The following is an 18,784-nucleotide window of genomic DNA, read 5'->3' on the forward strand; positions in this document are numbered from 1 at the left end:
AGAACTCGCTCATCATTTTAAGTGGGAAAACTTGAACACTAACTAAATTGACTCACTAAATTGACTAAATTGTATATAAATATATATACGTCAAAGGTTTTTCATAATAATATTTCATGTTCATGTTTTAATTTTTGTCCCTTTCAATGTGCCTCAGCTGGGTGGTAATGTGGCGCCCTAGTTCCCTTTATTTACAGGCCATCACAGATGAGAAATAACTTACCACTGATTTTTCCCAAAATCCCTCCAACAGCACTGGGCTCTGTTTTCACCTCATACCAGTCTGCAGATAGATCAAAGTTAAGAGTGAGTGAAAGAAACGATCTAGCAAAGCAGGTTGTGTGCACTGCAGAAACAACATGCATGAAAATCCAATCTATCTGTCATTATGGCCACTAGGTTACTTTGCTTAAAAAATAAAAAATAAATCACATTGAACATGAAACCCCTTTAACAGAGATAACCACAGCAACATAATTGCCTTCCTGTCATACTTACTGTTTTTCCTCCAGCAGATGAAGACTCCTACAGAGATAACAAGCAGAAGAGGGATGAGCAAGAGCACCATGATGACCACTGGTAGGAAACCATGCCCTTTTTTTGGATGTGGAACAGTCTTTTTCTTCTCATTTTCTTGTGGCTTAAGATGTTGAGCCACATATGGCTTCTGTTTAACTGCTGCTGTCTTTGAGATGTTCTGCTCTGGAGTCACCTTGGTTTGGATAAATGTCTCCATTTCTACACAGAAAACAATGAAAGTAAGAAGTATCGTTCGTGAAGAAAACTAATGAGATTTTTATTTGTTCTATTTATTTTTTAAGCCGCATGTCTGTGATGTCTGTTTTATATTTACTTGAGTAGTCTTTTTAAGACACTGAAATTAGTTTGATGAACTAAAATGTTTAACCCAAATAAATATGCAAAAGAAAATCCAAAATCAGGAAAGGGGACAATGTTGTATGTATATAAACAGAGTGACTTGCAAGAGTTTTCAGACTTTTTTTTCTCCACATTTGGTCACATTTCAGTCAAAAACAAATGTATTTTATTGGTGTCTGGGGTAGCAGGCAAAGTGTGTGATTTCTCATTTTGGCACTCAAAGTAGTGCATACTTTGGAAGTGCTTGGAAATTAGGACATTAAGCTATCCATTTTTGATACCGCTTTTTCTGTTTAGGGTCACCAGGGAGCTAAGTCTATCCCAAATGGTTTTAGGCAAAAGGAAGATGTCAAGTGGCGCAGCAAATGGTTGGAGCGGCAACCACTGAAGTTTTAAGAAATGCCAATGACCCTGATGAATGATGGGAGCTGCCTTAACTTTTTGTTTTAAGATGTTTACTGTCTAAGATAAAAAATATATATATACATATCTGAAAATCAGAAAAATTGTCCAATATGCCAAAAGACTTTTCCGAAAGAGTTCATTTTTATTTTGATGCCAAAGTTTTTTATTTTACTGAAAAGTAATATCAGCTCCAAATATTGGTTATTGGCATCCTTGAGTACTAACAATCTGCATTGGCCCAGAATAAAAAATATTGGTCAATTTCGATTCTCTAACAAACCAGGCCTTTGCAGCAGCAGCAGCAGCAGCATTTATAAGAATGTCCCAATAATGTTTTCACTTACAATATGATACAGAGGGTGCACCCTTGAGTATAAGCTGATATTGAAATCAATGTGATTTTAATTCAGCATGAACCATTTTATTTATGATCTTTTTATTATTTTTATTACATCTTAGAAAATGCAAAAAAAGAAAAAGAAAAACCCACTAAGGAGGGGAGAGGGGTGATTATTAACCTCAGATGTGGAAAACCTCAAGAGGTATGACGACGTTCAGAACGACATTTGCATAACAAGTATTTTCAAACTTACCTTCAAGTTCTTGAACTTCAATACCAGCCTTCTTGACAGAACGATGTGCCTCTGGGACAGCAAACAAAAGTATTAACAATGTCAATTAATGTGGAATGACAAAAAAGTAGAATTGTGGTAAATGTAGTAGTACTTACTTTCAGCTGTAAATTTGAAAACAGTCATGCTGGCTGCATCCCCCACAAAGACACTACCGTTTTTGGTTACAGCAATGTCGTGAGGCATTTTAAACTCCTGAAAATGAATTTAAATATAATGTGAAACAAATACACTAAACTATATCAACACAGGTATAGCATATCCAAAGCAGAATGTTATTATCGTAATTGCCGGACTATAAGGCGCACCGGATTATAAGCCGCACCAGCTAAAATTCAGGGGTATTTCAGTTTTTTTCTTACATAAGCCGCACCGGACTATAAGCCGCACGTGCACACGAGTTTCTTACAAAAAAAAGACAGTACATAGAAAGCCTTTTTAACGTTTTAATAACATACTTCAACATGTCTTTCTAAACATTGCCTGTCACGCAGCAGTAGTACCGCAGCAACGCGGAAGTGTGCACGCGAGTTATTAGCAAAGAAAGACTGGACACAGAAAGTTTTTTTTAAAGCTTTAATAACATACCTTAACATTTCTTTCTAAACACTGCCTGTGACGCGGCAGTAATACCGCAGCAACACGGAAGTAATACAGCAAAGTCACTGAGACGCGGCGGTAACACAGCAGCAACACAGCAGCAACACGGTAGCACAGCACTAACAGGGCTGGTTAAAAAAAAACATACCAGTAAAAGTAAAAAAAAAGAGCCGTCTTCATCTTCCTCCTGTGCACTGAAACCATCGAAGTCTTCCCCCTTAGTGTCCGATTGGAATAGCGTTAGATATCCTTCGCCTCACACTTTCTCAGTCTCTCTTTCGTCGTCGCTTTTAGGCATTTCTTCGAGTGTGAAGAGGGTCTGTTCATGCTAATCTTATTCATTAAACTAGCGAGCGACACGTATAGCTTAAAAGCGGCATCATATGCATTTCTTTTGTCCCCCATAATGACGGTTTGTGTATAAAAGCTTCCTGTCTTTGTGTGAGTGCGGGTGTGTGCGTGATGCGCGAGACGATCAAAACACAAACCAGCACGTCTTCTTCAGCGCATTATCTCTTCTTCGTCTGTCTCGCTCTTGCTTCCTGCTAGAGCGCCCCCTGGAGACTGGAGGCCGTAAGAATCCATAAGTACGCTCCAGAGTAGCCAACATAATGTCCTCAACATCGACTGCCTTTGGCTTAAAAGCCGCATCACATGCATTTCTTTTGTCCCCCATGATGACGGTTTGTGTATAAAGGCTTTCTTTCAGTAATGTCCGTCTTGATTGCGTTCTGCTTGATGCGCGAAATGTAAACACAAACTAGCGCGTCTTCTTCGGCGCATTATCTCTTCTTCGCCTGTCTCGCTCTTGCTTCCTGCTAGAGCGCCCCCTGGAGGTCGGAAGCCATAAAAATCCATAAGTACGCCACGCCGCCGTTTAAGGTTCAAAGTAACCTTCTGAATAAAATGCATTAAAAGTTCACATTCATTACAACTTGTTTTTGGTGAGCAAAGTGTCAGAAGAATTGAATTTAAATGCTGATTGATTGGGTTTTAATACAATGCAGATGGTCCAAACAGCACCACTGCTTTGTGCAATCTCTGAGTGACATGGCAGAGTAAGAGAAAGTGTTTAGAACACAGGTGTCAAACTGGAGGCCCGGGGGCCAGATACGGCCCGCCACGTCATTCTATGTGGCCAGCGAAGACAAATTGTGCATCAAATTCGTGTGTCATTAGTAGAATTGCAAATTGTCTTCACTGTTAATAATATCTTTTTTTTTTAAATATTTGACCAGTTTTTACTCGTCTGATTTGAAAACGAGTTATTTGTCAGTTTGTTTTGTAGCTTTTACTGTATATAATAGTGTTAAGAGTAAAAGTGATCAAGTCATCACAAAAATCATGAAAAAAATCTTGTATAAGCCGCACCTGAATATAAGCCGCAGGGTCCAAAATTTTGGAAAAAAGTCGCGGCTTATAGTCCGGAAATTACGGTAGGTTGCATATTATTTTTAAGTTGCTATTATCAACATTTGCTATTTAGGGACATTTTGTTTTGAGTTTGACCTACAATTTGGTTCACGGGTTTTAGCCCTGCAGTGTTCCTCATTGTGCTTCCCAATCAAGTATGTACGTTCATTTCTGGTTACAGTCAGTGTTACCTTCAGAACTAAATGCTGCAAAAATTCGTATAAAATCATCCCTCTAAATTTTGTTGATAATGAAGCCAACAAGACTATCACTGGGAAGACAAGCAATGCAATCAAAATAATTTGTGTCAAACTTTCAGGGATCACATACAGTGTAATTTAATATTATGTATGCTGGAGCAGTAAAATCATAGCATATTTAATAAAAATAAGTTATTTTCCCCTGGAGTTGGGACTCGAAGGCGAGCGTCTGGTGGCTGGGCCTTCGCCCATGGGGCCCGGCTGGGCACAGCCCGAAAAGGAAACGTGTTTCCCCCTTCCCAAGGGCTCACCACCTGTGGGAGGGGCCAAAGGGGTCGGGTACAAAGAGAGCTGGGCGGCGGTCAAAGGCGGGGACCTTAGCGGTCTGATCCCTGGCTTCAGAAACTGGCTCTTGGGACACGGAATGTCACCTCTCTAGCTGGAAATGAGCCCGAGCTGGTGTGCGAGGCAGAAAAGTCTTGCCTCCACACATAGTTTGGGTTCTGGTACAAGGGAAGGAGTCCTATTGGGCTGTTTTGGCCTGTGGGACTCCGGAGGCAGCCGACAGGTATCGGATGGTCACCCGGTATGCAGGATTTCACAGACCATTCGCTTGAGTTACTAATGATAAGCCCTTCGAACAGTATTATGGCTGGATAATCGGTGTTAATGTGTTTGTTGAAATACAATAAAAGGACGGTGACTTTATAATCTTAACTGTAATAATAAATCCAACAATTGATACATCTATACATACATTTATTTGCGTATAAAGGTTTGTTTACCCTTTTCTTTGGGGCGAAGGTATCCAAAATGTTCTTAGTTCCATAATTTATTGCAAAACCAGTTGGAGGAGGAAAGTTTTCAGACAGAGAGTTTCCATTTACTGCAAAGATTATGCCATCTTCACCTGCAGACAAGCACATTAAAAGATTATGTGTGAGGATACTGTAGCGAAGTGACGAGTGTAATTGTATCAGTTTATGGAGAAAAACAATTCAAAATGGACATTCGACATGCTGTCAAATCAGTCATATTTAAACTTGCGCAATGACGTCGGCATGCGTACGCGGAGGAAAACGTAAGTTTTGGGGGGAATTTTTAGCAGCATGGGCGATAATTAGAGGTATCAATGTTTTTTATTTATGTCATCGCTAACACACACTGGGCGATTATTAGAATATGGGCGATAATTAGAATAAATACGGTAGTATAACATCCCTCCACTCATAGCCCCTAAATAATAACAGGGCGCATATAAGAAAATAATTAGAAACCGACTGGCTTACCCTGAGTGGCGCCAGGTGTCATCCATTCCTTTATTCAAAAACAGGACATTAATTTCTGTTTTCTGTACTAACAATTTGTAACAATTGAAATTCAGTTACTGTTTTGGTTCATAAAAATGCTGATCATTGTTTTCCAAAATAAATGCATAGGTTTTGTTTTGATTCAACACAAATATAATCAGTCTAAGGGTTTGGCCAATTTAGTACATTTAATAAATACATAAAAAAGTATCAAAATGCTTACTCGATTATCAAAAATCATTATCGATTAGTTTATTAATCGATTTATTGTCAATTAGCCAATTAATTGCCACGCCGCTAATTCTTTGATTATTTTTTATTCCGATACCCCTATCTGGCTGTCTGACGTTGCAGTTCACATAAACCATGAGACCAAATTGTCAATTTTTGCTATGGACACAAAACATTTGATACATTTGATGTGCGAAGTACAACCAGTGGTGAATATGAGACAAGAGACAAACATTTTCAGTTGTAGTAGTTACTGTCGATTAAGATATGATACACAACTTAGAAGACAGAGTTGTTATTTGAAGCTGCTCATTATTTTTATACAAGCAAAAGTACAGGAACCACATTTTGCCCAGGTGTGTCCTAATACATTATGTAAACAAATACCATTCAACTTCCACACTCACTTATGTACCATAATTTTTGGACTATAAGTCGCACCGGAGTATAAGTCGCACAAGCCATAAAATGCACAATACAGTGAAAAAAAAACCCATATATAAGTCGCACCGGAGTATAAGTCGCACTTTTGGGGCAAATTTATTTGTCAAAACCCAACACCAAGAACAGACATGAACCAGCAACAACAGGCTAAACCAGGGGTGTCCAAACTTTTTTTAGTGAGGGCCAAATACAGAAAAATAAACAAAGGGCCGGGCCATACACTAGAGGTGACATACTGACACATGAATACTGTGTATTGTGAAGAACATTGCACTCAGTGGGAGCAGTGATGCTGTCCTTTGGATTGAAGGATGGGTGACATGTCAGGAGAAAGTTTGGTGGTTGAGACATGAAGGACTTCACAGAGATGGCTATCAGTTATTCTGGTTCTCAGTCTGCTTTTGTTCTGATTGAACAGAGAAAATGTTTGTTCACGTATGTATGTCGAGCCGAACAGGCTCATCATTCTTTTTGCGTGGCGTCTCATCAGAGGAAACTTGGCATTATCCAAACTCTGATAGAATTCGGGGAGGGGGAGAAGCTGATGCTGACTCTTCAGAGAATCATCACATTGAATTTCAATCAGCTCTAACTGCAGACTCTCTTCCACTTTTTCTTCGAGAACAGCTTGATTTGTTTTTCAATGGCAGAAAAATCTTGGAAACGCTGGTTGAATTCCGTCATGAGAGAGGAAATCACAGACACATATTTCTCCTTTTTAGCAGAAAGGTCGGCGTTTGGAAAAGCAGACTTGATTTCAGACAGCGCAGGGAAGTGTGCAACATTAAAGCCTCGTAGTTGTGTCTCAAACAGGCGGAGCTTTACGCAGAAGGCTTTCATGTGCGCATGCAGGTGTGGCACCAGCTGTTCTTTGCCTTGTAGGTTCTTGTTCAGTGTATTCAGATGATGCGTAAGATCAACTAAAAATGCCAGATCTGCCAGCCACAGAGGGTCACTTAACTCATGAAGAGGTTGGCCCTTCTCTTTTAAAAACTGGTCGATTTCTGATCTCAGCAAAAAAAACCGCTGCAGCACAGAGCCGCGACTGAGCCAGCGCACATCAGAGTGGTAGAGTACATCCCTGTATTTAGCATCCAGATCAGATAGGAAAGCCTGAAATTCTATGTGGTACAGTCCTCTCGCTCGAATTACGTTGACAGTTTTTACGACAGTGTTCATCACATCGCCCAGCTGGACAGTCTTGGCACACAGTGCTTCTTGGTGGATTATATAGTGCATCCTAACAGCCTCACCTCCGCTCTCTTTTACCTTGGCGCACACCAACAATGCCATTCCTTTGCGCTCGCCAGTCATGGCCGGAGCTCCGTCCGTTGTTACTCCACAGAGCTTGTCCCATTTAAGCCCCATCTTTTCAACTGCCTCTGACACAGCTTCAAAAATATTTCGTCATCTTCGTCATCCCGTGATAGAATCCTTTGTCCTTATGTAAACAACCGCCGCACTGCTGATGTCACTTGCAGGTCAAATGACAGTAATCCCTTGCTACATCGCGGTTCGTTTATCGTGGTTTCACTACATCACGGATTTTTGAATTTTGAAAATTTGCGAATATAAGTCGCTCCTGAGTATAAGTCGCCCCCCACCCAAACTACGAAAAAAAAACGTGACTTATAGTCCGAAAATTACGGTATTTGGATTTTACCGATGAAGACGAGATTTTGATAACAAAAGAGAAATTGAAAAATCAGTCAACACAACCATTTGGAATGTCCTGAAGAGTAAGGGCGTAAAACACAAATCAAAGAAAGCTCTATGTCCCGGTTTGTGAACTCACCTCCAGCTGGACTGAAAGTGATGGCATAGACACTTTCACCAAACTCTTCTTTTTTAATTTCCTTAACAAACTCTCCAGTTTGAGCTATGAAGCACTGGATGCGTCCATTCTCCCGGTCAGCCACACACAATTCATTTTTCTCAGGCAGAAATGCAAGGCTATGTGGGATCCGGAACGGCGTACGCCTTCTCCGGTCTGATGAGCCTAGATGACAGGATTCTTAATGATTATCATGACATCACTTTCCTTTATCAAACTCCAATCCACAGTCAAGGTACTTTACATAAGGACCATTTAAATTGGCAAGGTTTTAGCCCTGCTCCTGATGTGACGTGCCTTGGTAAATCTTTGTAAATCAAAGAAAGAAAACTGAAACTGACATAACCACAACAGGTCGCTCGCTATTGGTTATGCTTAAATAGAGTCTCAGTAAGATTACTTTCAACTTGAATCCAGAATGATCTGGATTGATAGAACATAATTTTAGCTTGTAAAATCCTTGATTTAGCCTTTTACTAGTATTTTGTTCTATTGATACTGTGATGTTCATGTTCTTACCAGCTCCCCACTCTGAAAGGTATCTTCCATCAGCAGAAAATTTCAGTATCCTTGCATTACAGTAGCCATCAGACACAAAAATATTCCCAGTTTCATAATCTACTGCCACATCAGTGGGCTGACAAAAATGGTTACGGTCACTTTCTGGTGTGAAAGCCTCTCCCAGAGACAGCAAGATTGTATCACTTCCATCACTGCTCATTTTTAAGACCTAAGTGCAAAGAGTGTAAGAGAGAGCATTTTATTGATTTCTTCTTCCCAAACTTTTCAATTTTTATTATTTGTAGAAAATAATAAAATAATAAAATAAAACAATCTGATTCTATCACTTTGTCGGAATAACTACTTACTGTAAATGATTAGCATAATCGTGTTATTCAAGACAATATTTTACATAAAATGCACTTTATGTCCTTTTTTATTCAGCTACATAAGTACCGTATTTTTCGCACCATAAGGCGCACTGGATTATAAAGCGCACCCTCATTGAATTTTTTATTTTAGAAATTATTTTATATATAGGGCGCACCGGATTAAAAGGCGCCTAAAATAGAAGCTATACTGCAACAAACTGAGGTTGACTAGGGTTGCGGTATGCATCCACTAGCCAATAACCAATGAGCCCTCAGTAAACAATTGCGTTTCTCAAACCATCTCCTATAAAAGTGATCGGAACTGACTAAAGTTCGATCTAACACATTGGTACTGCTTACTTATGTTTCCCTTCCATATCGATCCATAAATCTACTCGAAACATTAACGGAGCAGCCTATTTTGAAATGAAATGACCTCGTGCGTATAGCAGCTATTATTATAGCATTAGCCACCCGCAAACTCCCATGAGCCTCAGCTCACAGACTCCCATGAGCCTCAGCAAAGTGTCGTGGCAGCCCCCTGTAAACAATCGCGTTTCTCAAACTATCTCCTATAAAATGATTGGAACTGACTAAAGTTCGATCAACACATTGTTACTGCTTACTTATGTTTCCCTTCCATATCGATCCGTAAATTTACTCGAAACATTAATGTAGCAGCCTATTTTGAAATGAAATAGCCTTGTGCGTTTAGCAGCTATCATTATAGCATTAGCCACTCGCAAACTCCCATGAGCCTCAGCTCGCAGACTCCCATGAGCCTCAGCAAAGTGTCGTGGCAGCCCCCTGTAAACACCCCCTGTAAACAATCATGTTTCTCAAACTTTCTCCCATAAAAGTGATCGGAACCGACTAAAGACTGATTTAACACATTGGTGCTGCTTATTTATGATTCCGTTGGATATTGATCCGTAAACGTATCAGCCTTTAGTCGGTTCTGATCACTTTTATGGAAGAGAGTTTGAGAAACGTGATTGTTTACAGGGGGCTGCCACGACCCCTGTAAACAATCACGTTTCTCAAACTCTCTTCCATAAAAGTGATCAGAACCGACTAAAGACTGATTTAACACATTGGTGCTGCTTATTTATGATTCTGTTGGATATTGATCCGTAAACGTACTCGAAAACATTTACGGAACAGCCTATTTTGAAATGAAATAGCCTTGCGGGTACAACAGCTATTCAGTGACGCCCCCTGACCACGGTTGCCATAATGCTGGGAAGCGATGCGACCTTGTAATTTACTAGTCGTACTAAAACGTACTGAAACATTTTGGCAGAGCGCTGTGTACAACCAGTATGGATCAACAAAATCATCAATTGATCCATATATAAGGCGCTCTGCATTATAAGGAGCACTGTGAGTTTTTGAGTAAATTTTACGTGCGCCTAATAGTGCGGAAAATACGGTAGCTGATATGCACAAAAGTTAAAGTACATCATATGTAAAACTAACACAAAGTTAAAACATTTAAGCAAATGGTTGAATTGCTTTTACCTGATGAAGAGCCACATCAGTTACCCAGTAGTTATTGTCCTTGTCCGTCGTTATTCCATGAGGTAAATAAAATCTGTAAAATTGCAAAAAACAATTAACCTTTACAAAGTGATAAAATAATCCAAGTAAGGTTACATTTATATATAGTATGACAGCTTAAATATATACTACATTGTTCAAAATTGTTCACACAAATATATCTACAATTTTCACGTTTTTCAGATCCTACATACATAAATTTGTGATTATCACGTGATTTTTGGATCTACAATCATATTTGTGATTTTCACACGTTTTTTTCCGATGCATGATACAAATATGTGATTTTCATTTTTTTTTTTTTTTTGTCTGTGCGTTTATCATTTGTAAATATTCATGCGTTTGTGAATCAATGAACACGTGTATTCATTTTTGACACAAACATCATGCCTTTTTCAAGAGATCCACACAGAGACACAATTCTCAGATATTCACATGTTGAAAGCCAATCTCTCTTCCATCCACGGGGAGACAGAGTCACTGTCTGCATGAACGGGAGCAGGGCGTTTCCCGTTTAGAAATTGGCCATTGAAAAACAGATAAGCCTTTATATGATCTATCATTTGTTTATTTAACACAAGTCCGGAAGGGAACCAGCAATTTTACTCTTGTGTGTCAAGTGTAAAATATTCGTTTGACTGCGTGTCAGCCTTGTGGACTGGTGTACTCTCCTTCTCAGTCTGAGAATTATCTGGGACAGCCTCTCGCGTTCACTTGACCCAAAACATGATAGGAAGAATCTTACTAAATATTGTTTTAAGTCTCAGTATGACTTACATATTTCTTCCAGAAGCCTTGAGGATGTTTCCATTCTCTCTGTTAACAACCAAAATAGTGGACTGTTGAATAGGGCCAAGGAACATCTGCTGATATATAGCTTGGCTGTCAAAAGAACTAAAAATAAGATGGACAAGAAAAAAAATCAGTTTCATAGATTCTTCACAAGACAGTATTAGTATTTGCTTCCAAAGGTTCTTGTCAGTGTTCATTCAGTCTCAAATGTTCATCTGTACAAGGGAATTTTGAACATGTTCAAAATTTTCCCGGAACATAGTAACCCCCCCCCCCACTAAACTGTTGGTGCACATTTTTGATGAACCCTGTATGTGTATATAGCCTGTATATTATTGGTGTCAGTTAATCGAGTTATTAACGTGTTTAATCCAACTCATTTTTAATGTCATTCATTTTTTTAATCATGCAATTAAGGCTTATTTCGGCCTAAGAAAACCGTTGCCGCAAAAAAACTATAACACCTCACCAGATCTTGCGATACCGTAAATAAACATCAAGTATACACCACAGTGGTGAAACTACTCTTGGCTTGTGCAGACATTTCATCCGTTTTTAGAAATAAAAGCATCATGGCGAATGGTCTGTTCATTCTTTGAGAAATCAAAAACAGGGTTAATAGGTAATTTAGTTCAAATAGTTCAAAACAAACTTTAAAAATGGTTTGTTGCACTATGAAGCTGAGTCTTTGTTTACATTTCGCATGCATGATATATTTTTTATATTGCCCAAATTGTCAATTCTTAGAATGGACCACTGAGGGGCTGTTTGTGTGACTTTTTATAAATTGAATCCAATTCAATAAAAAATGTGTCCGCATAAGAAAATCAATCCTCTTTTTCGTCTTAAGGGTATCAAAATTTGCTAGAAAAAATGGATCAGAAAAAAAATGAAGGGATTTTTTATGAGAAATAAAACTTAATCACATGAATCCCCAAAAAATTATCAATTGCGATATTTTAATCGCTTGATAGCAATATATTGCTTGTTTTTTTAAAAAAACTTACTCTGGTCCCCACTGGTGATCACCTCTGTGGAAAATGACCAGATTGGAATCTGAGTCAATGGCAAGTCCTGACACCTGACCCAGCTGAAGAGAATTCTGTGGCCATAGTGGGTCTTGCTCCAGATGGACATCTAAACAAATAGTTACAATTTGTAGATAGAATAAAATTACAGACATGAGGGACATTATTATTTTCAAGCTTGATAATAATAATAATAATAGTACTAAATGTCTTCCCTATCCTGGGTTTTCTCAAGCTACCTATTTTTTGGTTAATTAAAGACTTTAAATAGCCCATAGATGTACAGAGTGTGAATGGTTGATTGTATCATGTCCTTTTCCTTGATGACAAGTCTCGGGTTACCCATCATCCTACTAAGGTCAAGCAGAATAAAAAAAACAGCCTACCGTATTTTCTGGACTATAAATCGCAGTGTTTTTCATAGTTTGGCCGGGAGTGCGAGTTATACTCAGGAGCAACTTATGTGTGAAATTATTAATACATTACTGTACAGTCAAACCTTTGTTTTTCGAACGTCCCGGTTCTTGAACAAATCGGAATTCGAATGAAAAATTGGAGATTTTTTTGCTTCGGTTGTTGAACAAAACTCGGAGGTCGAACCTCGCGAGATGAGCCGAAAGGACCCGAGAAAACCCGACCGCGCGGCCCGGATGCCGACTGACTCCGTTCGTTATTGTATTTTCGTTACTTTGAGGATTGTATTAACCCCTAATCATGCCTCCAAAGAAAGCAAGTGGGAGCAGTAAAGCCATCCTAAAACACAAAAACGCTCTTAAAGCAATGCGACAGTGAGCGCCCAGCACGCTGCGGTTGCGCGATCAGACCAAATTAAGCTCCCTGCGCATTGAGGTGCACTTAAATTTTGGAAAGTACATCAGGACTTAAAAAATAATATCAAATATTTTCTAAATTTCAGCGATGGCTCTGTCACAAGAATGCGACCAGCGCGGTGCAGTTGCGCAGTCGGCGGTGCGCTACGGTTACGCGTTTGGCGGTGCGCTGCAGTTGCGCGATCGGACAAAAATGCACAAATGAAAAAAATGCTTAAAAAAGGTTTTTTTTTTTTTTAGTCTTGGAACGGATTAAAATGTTTTCAATTATTTGTAATGGGAAAAATAGATTCGGAATTCGACCGATTCACTTCTCGAACCGCCTTCTGGAACGGATTGTGGTTGAAAACCGAGGTTTGACTGTATATCATTTCACGTGTTATTTTCACACTTAACCACATGAGGGCGCTCTAGGCCTGTGGAATAACTGGAACTGCAACTGACGATGAATCTGACGTACGCCACGTAGAAGAGGAAGCGCTGCATCTTCTACTTCGGGGGTTTGCGGAGTTGTTTATAAGTTGGATTTAATGATTTGATTATGTTAGAGTTATTTGATATATAGTTTGTATATATTTTTATAGGCCTATGGAATAATTGGAGCTGCAACTGACAATGAGTCTGATATCAGCACCACATCTACTTCCGGAGTCAGAAGAGTTGTTTATAAGTGACACAGACGACGAAGATTTTGATGGATTTAATGATTTGGAGTGACGTGGATGGTTCGATAAACTTGTTATTTATGTTCTAGTTATTTGATTTGTAGTTTATATATAGTATAGACCTGTGGAATAATTGGAACTGCAACTGACGATGAGTCTAACGTCGGCACCGCATCTACTTCCGGAGTCAGCAGAGTTGTTTATAAGTGACACAGAGGACTTCGACGGATTTAATGATATGGAGTGACACGGATGGTTCGATAATCTTTTTAGCATGTTATTTATGCTATAGTTATTTGAATAACTCTTAATATGTTACGTTAGACACGTTCTCAGTTCCTTGTTTATGTAACGCAGTGGTTCCCAAACTTTTTCAGGCTAGCGCTCCCTTGGCTCCCCAGTGAATTCCTAGAGCCCCCCCCCCCCAGATTTGCCATACTTTATTCTGGAACAAAAAAGAAAAACCATGTAAAATACAGCATTTTATCGCATTTCATAAATAGGCCTACTTAAAGACAAAAATGACAACATTGAAGGTATGAAAAGCAAGTTTACCCTCTCACGTATTCATTTTCTTCCATTTACTCACAGAAAATGGTGGCGGACGTGATCGAAGGCACGCCACCCTTGCCACCCACACAATGACACACGCGCGAACACGCATATATGCACACACAGGTACATCATATATGTACATTCGTAACAATATATATCAGTGAATGCACCACCCTAACCAGCTCAACACAACACAACACGGCGCTGTGACTCTGGTGAGTCCCCAATTTCATGTTGACTTGAACTCAAGATGATGTTGACCGCCAGAATGCGGTTTTTATTATAAGATAAAATTCTGAACATTACAAGCTTGAAATTACAAACCTGAGTTTTTGCTTTTGTAGTCTATGCTGTCTATGTAGTGACTACATAGACTTTGGACTGCCGCCCCCCTACCGCCCCCTTCAACTTCTGACTTTGACTTCGGACTGCCGCCCCCCTACTGCCCCCTTCGTCCTCACCGCCCCCCAGATCTTTCCACCGCCCCCAGGGGGGCGGTACCGCCCACTTTGGGAACCACTGATGTAACGTTAGCATACCACTCCGTTCAGCCTGTTGTTGCCTATTCTATTGTTATGTTAAATTGCCTTTCAAGATGACACGTATGCTCTTGGTGTTGCATTTTATCAAATACATTTCCCCCAAAAATGTAACCTATACACCGGTGCGACTTATATATGTATTTTCATTCTTTATTATGCATTTTATGGCTGGTGCGACTTATATTTTGGCGCGACTCAAAGTTCAGAAAATACGGTACTACTACTACTACTACTACTACTACTACTAATAATAATAATAATAATAATAATTCAAATAAACCTATTACAGAAAAAGCATGTTTAAAATCAAACCACAAAAGTGGAAAATGAACATGCAGTATCATAACATTCTCTTTATGATCCAGGCAGAGGAAAGATGAAAAAGGAAGGAAACAGGAGTGGAACAAGAAAGATAATGAACATCACGTATAGAAGAGACAAGAACTTTGATGTGTAGCACAGTCTCGAAGATATGTTTGAATACTACAAAAGGTATGACTGATTATTTGAATTCCTACACCCATACACCCACCTTGTCTTGACAGCAGTTTGCTTTTTGTCAGCTTGGGCCCCGCCTCAAGCTGATGGAATTTGTGGACTCTGTCCCTCATCAAAACAGGATGCCTGTTGGTTTGGAGAGCTAGTGGAGCACCAGGAGAGCCCAAGTTTTTCTTTTTTATTAAGCTATGAATCTGAGGCACCAGCTCTGGCTGGACCCTCTGTATCTTACTGGGGTTGTACTTATGAATGTGTACTACATTCTTGTTTTGGCCTAGCAACTTGGACATTAGAGAATAGACGTCACCTGCACAAACGGCAAAGGAAAGGAAGGAAATATAAAAAGATAAGAACAGAGGAAGCTTTGACACAGAGGCTTGTTTAGCTTTGCACAGAGGCGGAGGTGTTAGTCAGCTGTTTAAAAAAATATTTTTTCAATTAATTGAAATGAGAAAATACTGCATAAAACAAATGTAAAATCATTAATTCAATTATTGAAATCAACAGAATTCAGAATCAACCTTCTGACTGCATAACAAGTGCAATGCTGCAGCAACTTAAAGTCCTTTATCACAGGCAGACATTTCCTATTGCAGGTCATGAGGAGATTTATCACATCCTATTTACTTATAGAAAACCAGAGTAGATTCATGGGCCATTTACGCAAAGGTTTTTAAACAAAAATAGAACAAACTTGACAAAACAGTGTCTCAAATTGGACCCACCCCTAAACTTACACGCATTATTGTTGCCGTATGAACAGTAGTAAAAAAACAAGCAAAAAAAAGAATAAAAAAAGTTAATATGCCACTACTAGCAATACAGCTCCAGAGTTGAAGGTGGAAATTTAAGTGGCAATACATGTCCAGAGTGGAAAGTGGAAATTTAAGTCCAGTGTGGACATAGTACTCCACTAACAATCCCCAACTCAAAGATGGAGAGATTTCTTAATTGAGTTTTTTTTTTTTTGCAGTCTATGTAAAGGTTTACCATTTTAAGACCATTTTGTGATCTGTATGAGAAATTTCATGAAAACATAAGGCGTCATTCTCATGTAAATGTGGCCCAGGAAAACTGGCAGAGAAGGACAAAGATGAATGGAAAAGATAGTCTGTCACTCCAAATTAGAGAAACATTACAAAGCAAGTCATATTCCTGAAAAGAACAAACTCGTTTTTAATACAAAGAATGTGTGATGAAAATGTATGGTCACAAACGCCAGCGATTGTATCCCGGAGAACCTGTTGGATGTTGGAAAAAATAATTATGTACAGCTTTTCAACCCTCCTAGTTTGGTAGAGTAATTGTTTTATGGAAAATAGTCATAATGTCCAACATTATTGCGTAACCTTTAAGACAGAAGTTGCACAATTCTAAAAGGATGAGTGACTCCCGTGTCATGTTTACTGACACAGATTTAATAGAATGTGGGATTTTATACATTTTATTACTTACCGTACTTTCCACACTATTAGGTGCACTTAAAAACTTGAAATTTACTCAAAAACCCACAGTGCGCCTTATAATGCAGAGCGCCTTATATAGGGATAAATTGATGAATTTGGTGATCCATACTGGTTGTACACAGCGCTCTGCCAAAATGTTTCAGTACGTTTTAGTACAACTAGTAAATTACAAGGTCGCATCGCTTCCCAGCATTACAGCAACCATGGTCAGGGGGCATCACTGAATAGCTGTTGTACCCGCGAGGCTATTTCATTTCGAAATAGGCTGTTCCGTTCATGTTTTCGAATACGTTTACGGATCAATATCCAACGGAATCATAAATAAGCAGCACCAATGTGTTAAATCAGTCTTTAGTCGGTTCCGATCACTTTTATGGGAGAAAGTTTGAGAAACATGATTGTTTACAGGGGGTGTTTACAGGGGGCTGCCACGACACTTTGCTGAGGCTCATGGGAGTCTGCGAGCTGAGGCTCATGGGAGTTTGCGGGTGGCTAATGCTATTATGATAGGTGCTATACACACGAGGCTATTTCATTTCAAAATAGGCTGCTCCGTTAATGTTTCGAGTAAATTTACGGATCGATATGAAAGGGAAACATAAGTAAGCAGTACCAATGTGTTAGATCGAACTTTAGTCAGTTCCGATCACTTTTACAGGAGATAGTTTGAGAAACGCAATTGTTTACTGAGGGCTCATTGGTTATTGGCTAGTGGATGCATACCGCAACCCTAGTCAACCTCAGTTTGTTGCAGTATAGCTTCTATTTTATGTGCCTTTTAATCCGGTGCGCCCTATATATGAAATAATTTCTAAAATAAAAAATTCAATAATCTCCCCGCGTGGGTTTTCTCCGGGCACTCCGGTTTCCTCCCACATCCCAAAAACATGCTTGGTAGGCCAATTGCCCCCTAGGTGTGAGTGCGAGTGCAGATGGTTGTTCGTCTCTGTGTGACCTGCGATTGGCTGGCAACCAGTTCAGGGTGTCCCCCACCTACTGCCTGACGACGGCTGGGATAGGCTCCAGCACGCCCGCGACCCCCGTGGGGACAAAGCGGTACAGAAAATGGATGTATTCATGTACATCGTATTAATTTACTAATACATATTAATTAATTTATTTATTCCTAATATGCAACAAAGAATACAGTAGTTCTCCGTGATGCAAAGACATTTGAAAAAAAAAAACTGTTTTGCCTTGGAACTCTTGTATATTTGCTCCTTGTTGTTTATTTGCTTACCCTTATCAACTGGCTGCTCTTCACTAGTTGTGCCTGGCATCGATGAGCTATCTTGGTGTCCTTTAAGGTGAGTTGGTGAGAATGATAAGGTTACTAAGCTTACGGTATTTATTATTTTCAAGAACTGTATGGACAATATGGGTAGTGCCTTAGGAAAGTATTCACAGTGTATGTTGATGTTACAGCATTCTTCATATAAGAACTCTTGATAACATGAAAAAGGTTGATTAGATGTGTTTTTTTTTCTTACAAATTTATTGAAAAATAAAACGTGAATACTGTACAAAACACTAAGCATTCCTATCTTTTGCTCACTTCTGTTTGAATATTTTGATGATGCCACATTAGGTTAGGCACACTTACATATGGCCAGTTTTACACATTCCTCTTTGAGGCACCACTCAAGCTCTATAAAGTTGGATCTCTAGCTAGGCTGCCCACAGACATTTACAGAGTTGTCCCGAAGGGCACTCTGACAATGTGTTTTAGTCATTGTTTTGCTGAGAATATTCACCATTGTCCCAGTCTGAGTCAGATCTGAGTCTGATCTCAAACTCCATGGGATCTAACATACAGCCCCTGATTTGTGGATTGCTGCCCTTCTTAATGTTCTCCCCTTTCCACAAATAAACACTGGAGCTCTGACATTGTGACAATGTTCTGTGTTCAACAATCCGACAAAGGCGATTCCTCCCCCATTGGCTTATTTCACAATGGTGACCAGTATTACAAAGAGTTCTAATGGTTCATAATGACTTTCCTTAATGGATATGGAGACAACTGTGCTC

General features: G+C 39.4%; 1 protein-coding gene across 5 annotated transcripts in view; it reads right to left on the reverse strand.

Annotated features, from left to right (window-relative positions):
* pam (peptidylglycine alpha-amidating monooxygenase) overlaps positions 1-18,784 on the reverse strand; it is a 76,323-nt gene that overhangs the window by 2,802 nt on the left and 54,737 nt on the right. For 2 of the 5 annotated variants that reach the window (XM_088391232.1, XM_088391235.1), the window contains exons 15-26: positions 17,997-18,056; positions 15,325-15,597; positions 12,180-12,309; positions 11,158-11,274; positions 10,342-10,414; positions 8,468-8,678; positions 7,910-8,113; positions 4,915-5,039; positions 2,015-2,111; positions 1,878-1,928; positions 499-738; positions 224-283 (exon numbers count right to left, since the gene is read on the reverse strand). In XM_088391232.1, coding sequence (XP_088247358.1) covers positions 224-283; positions 499-738; positions 1,878-1,928; positions 2,015-2,111; positions 4,915-5,039; positions 7,910-8,113; positions 8,468-8,678; positions 10,342-10,414; positions 11,158-11,274; positions 12,180-12,309; positions 15,325-15,597; positions 17,997-18,056 — 1,641 coding nt within the window. The remainder of the gene's footprint in view (positions 1-223; positions 284-498; positions 739-1,877; positions 1,929-2,014; positions 2,112-4,914; positions 5,040-7,909; positions 8,114-8,467; positions 8,679-10,341; positions 10,415-11,157; positions 11,275-12,179; positions 12,310-15,324; positions 15,598-17,996; positions 18,057-18,784) is intronic. The other 3 variants (XM_088391236.1, XM_088391237.1, XM_088391238.1) reach the window with 3 other exon arrangements.

This window comes from Syngnathus floridae, chromosome 12 (genome assembly GCF_059516105.1).
Source record: "Syngnathus floridae isolate MCC-2025c chromosome 12, RoL_Sflo_1.0, whole genome shotgun sequence".
In the NCBI taxonomy this organism is placed as follows: Eukaryota; Metazoa; Chordata; class Actinopteri; order Syngnathiformes; family Syngnathidae; genus Syngnathus; species Syngnathus floridae.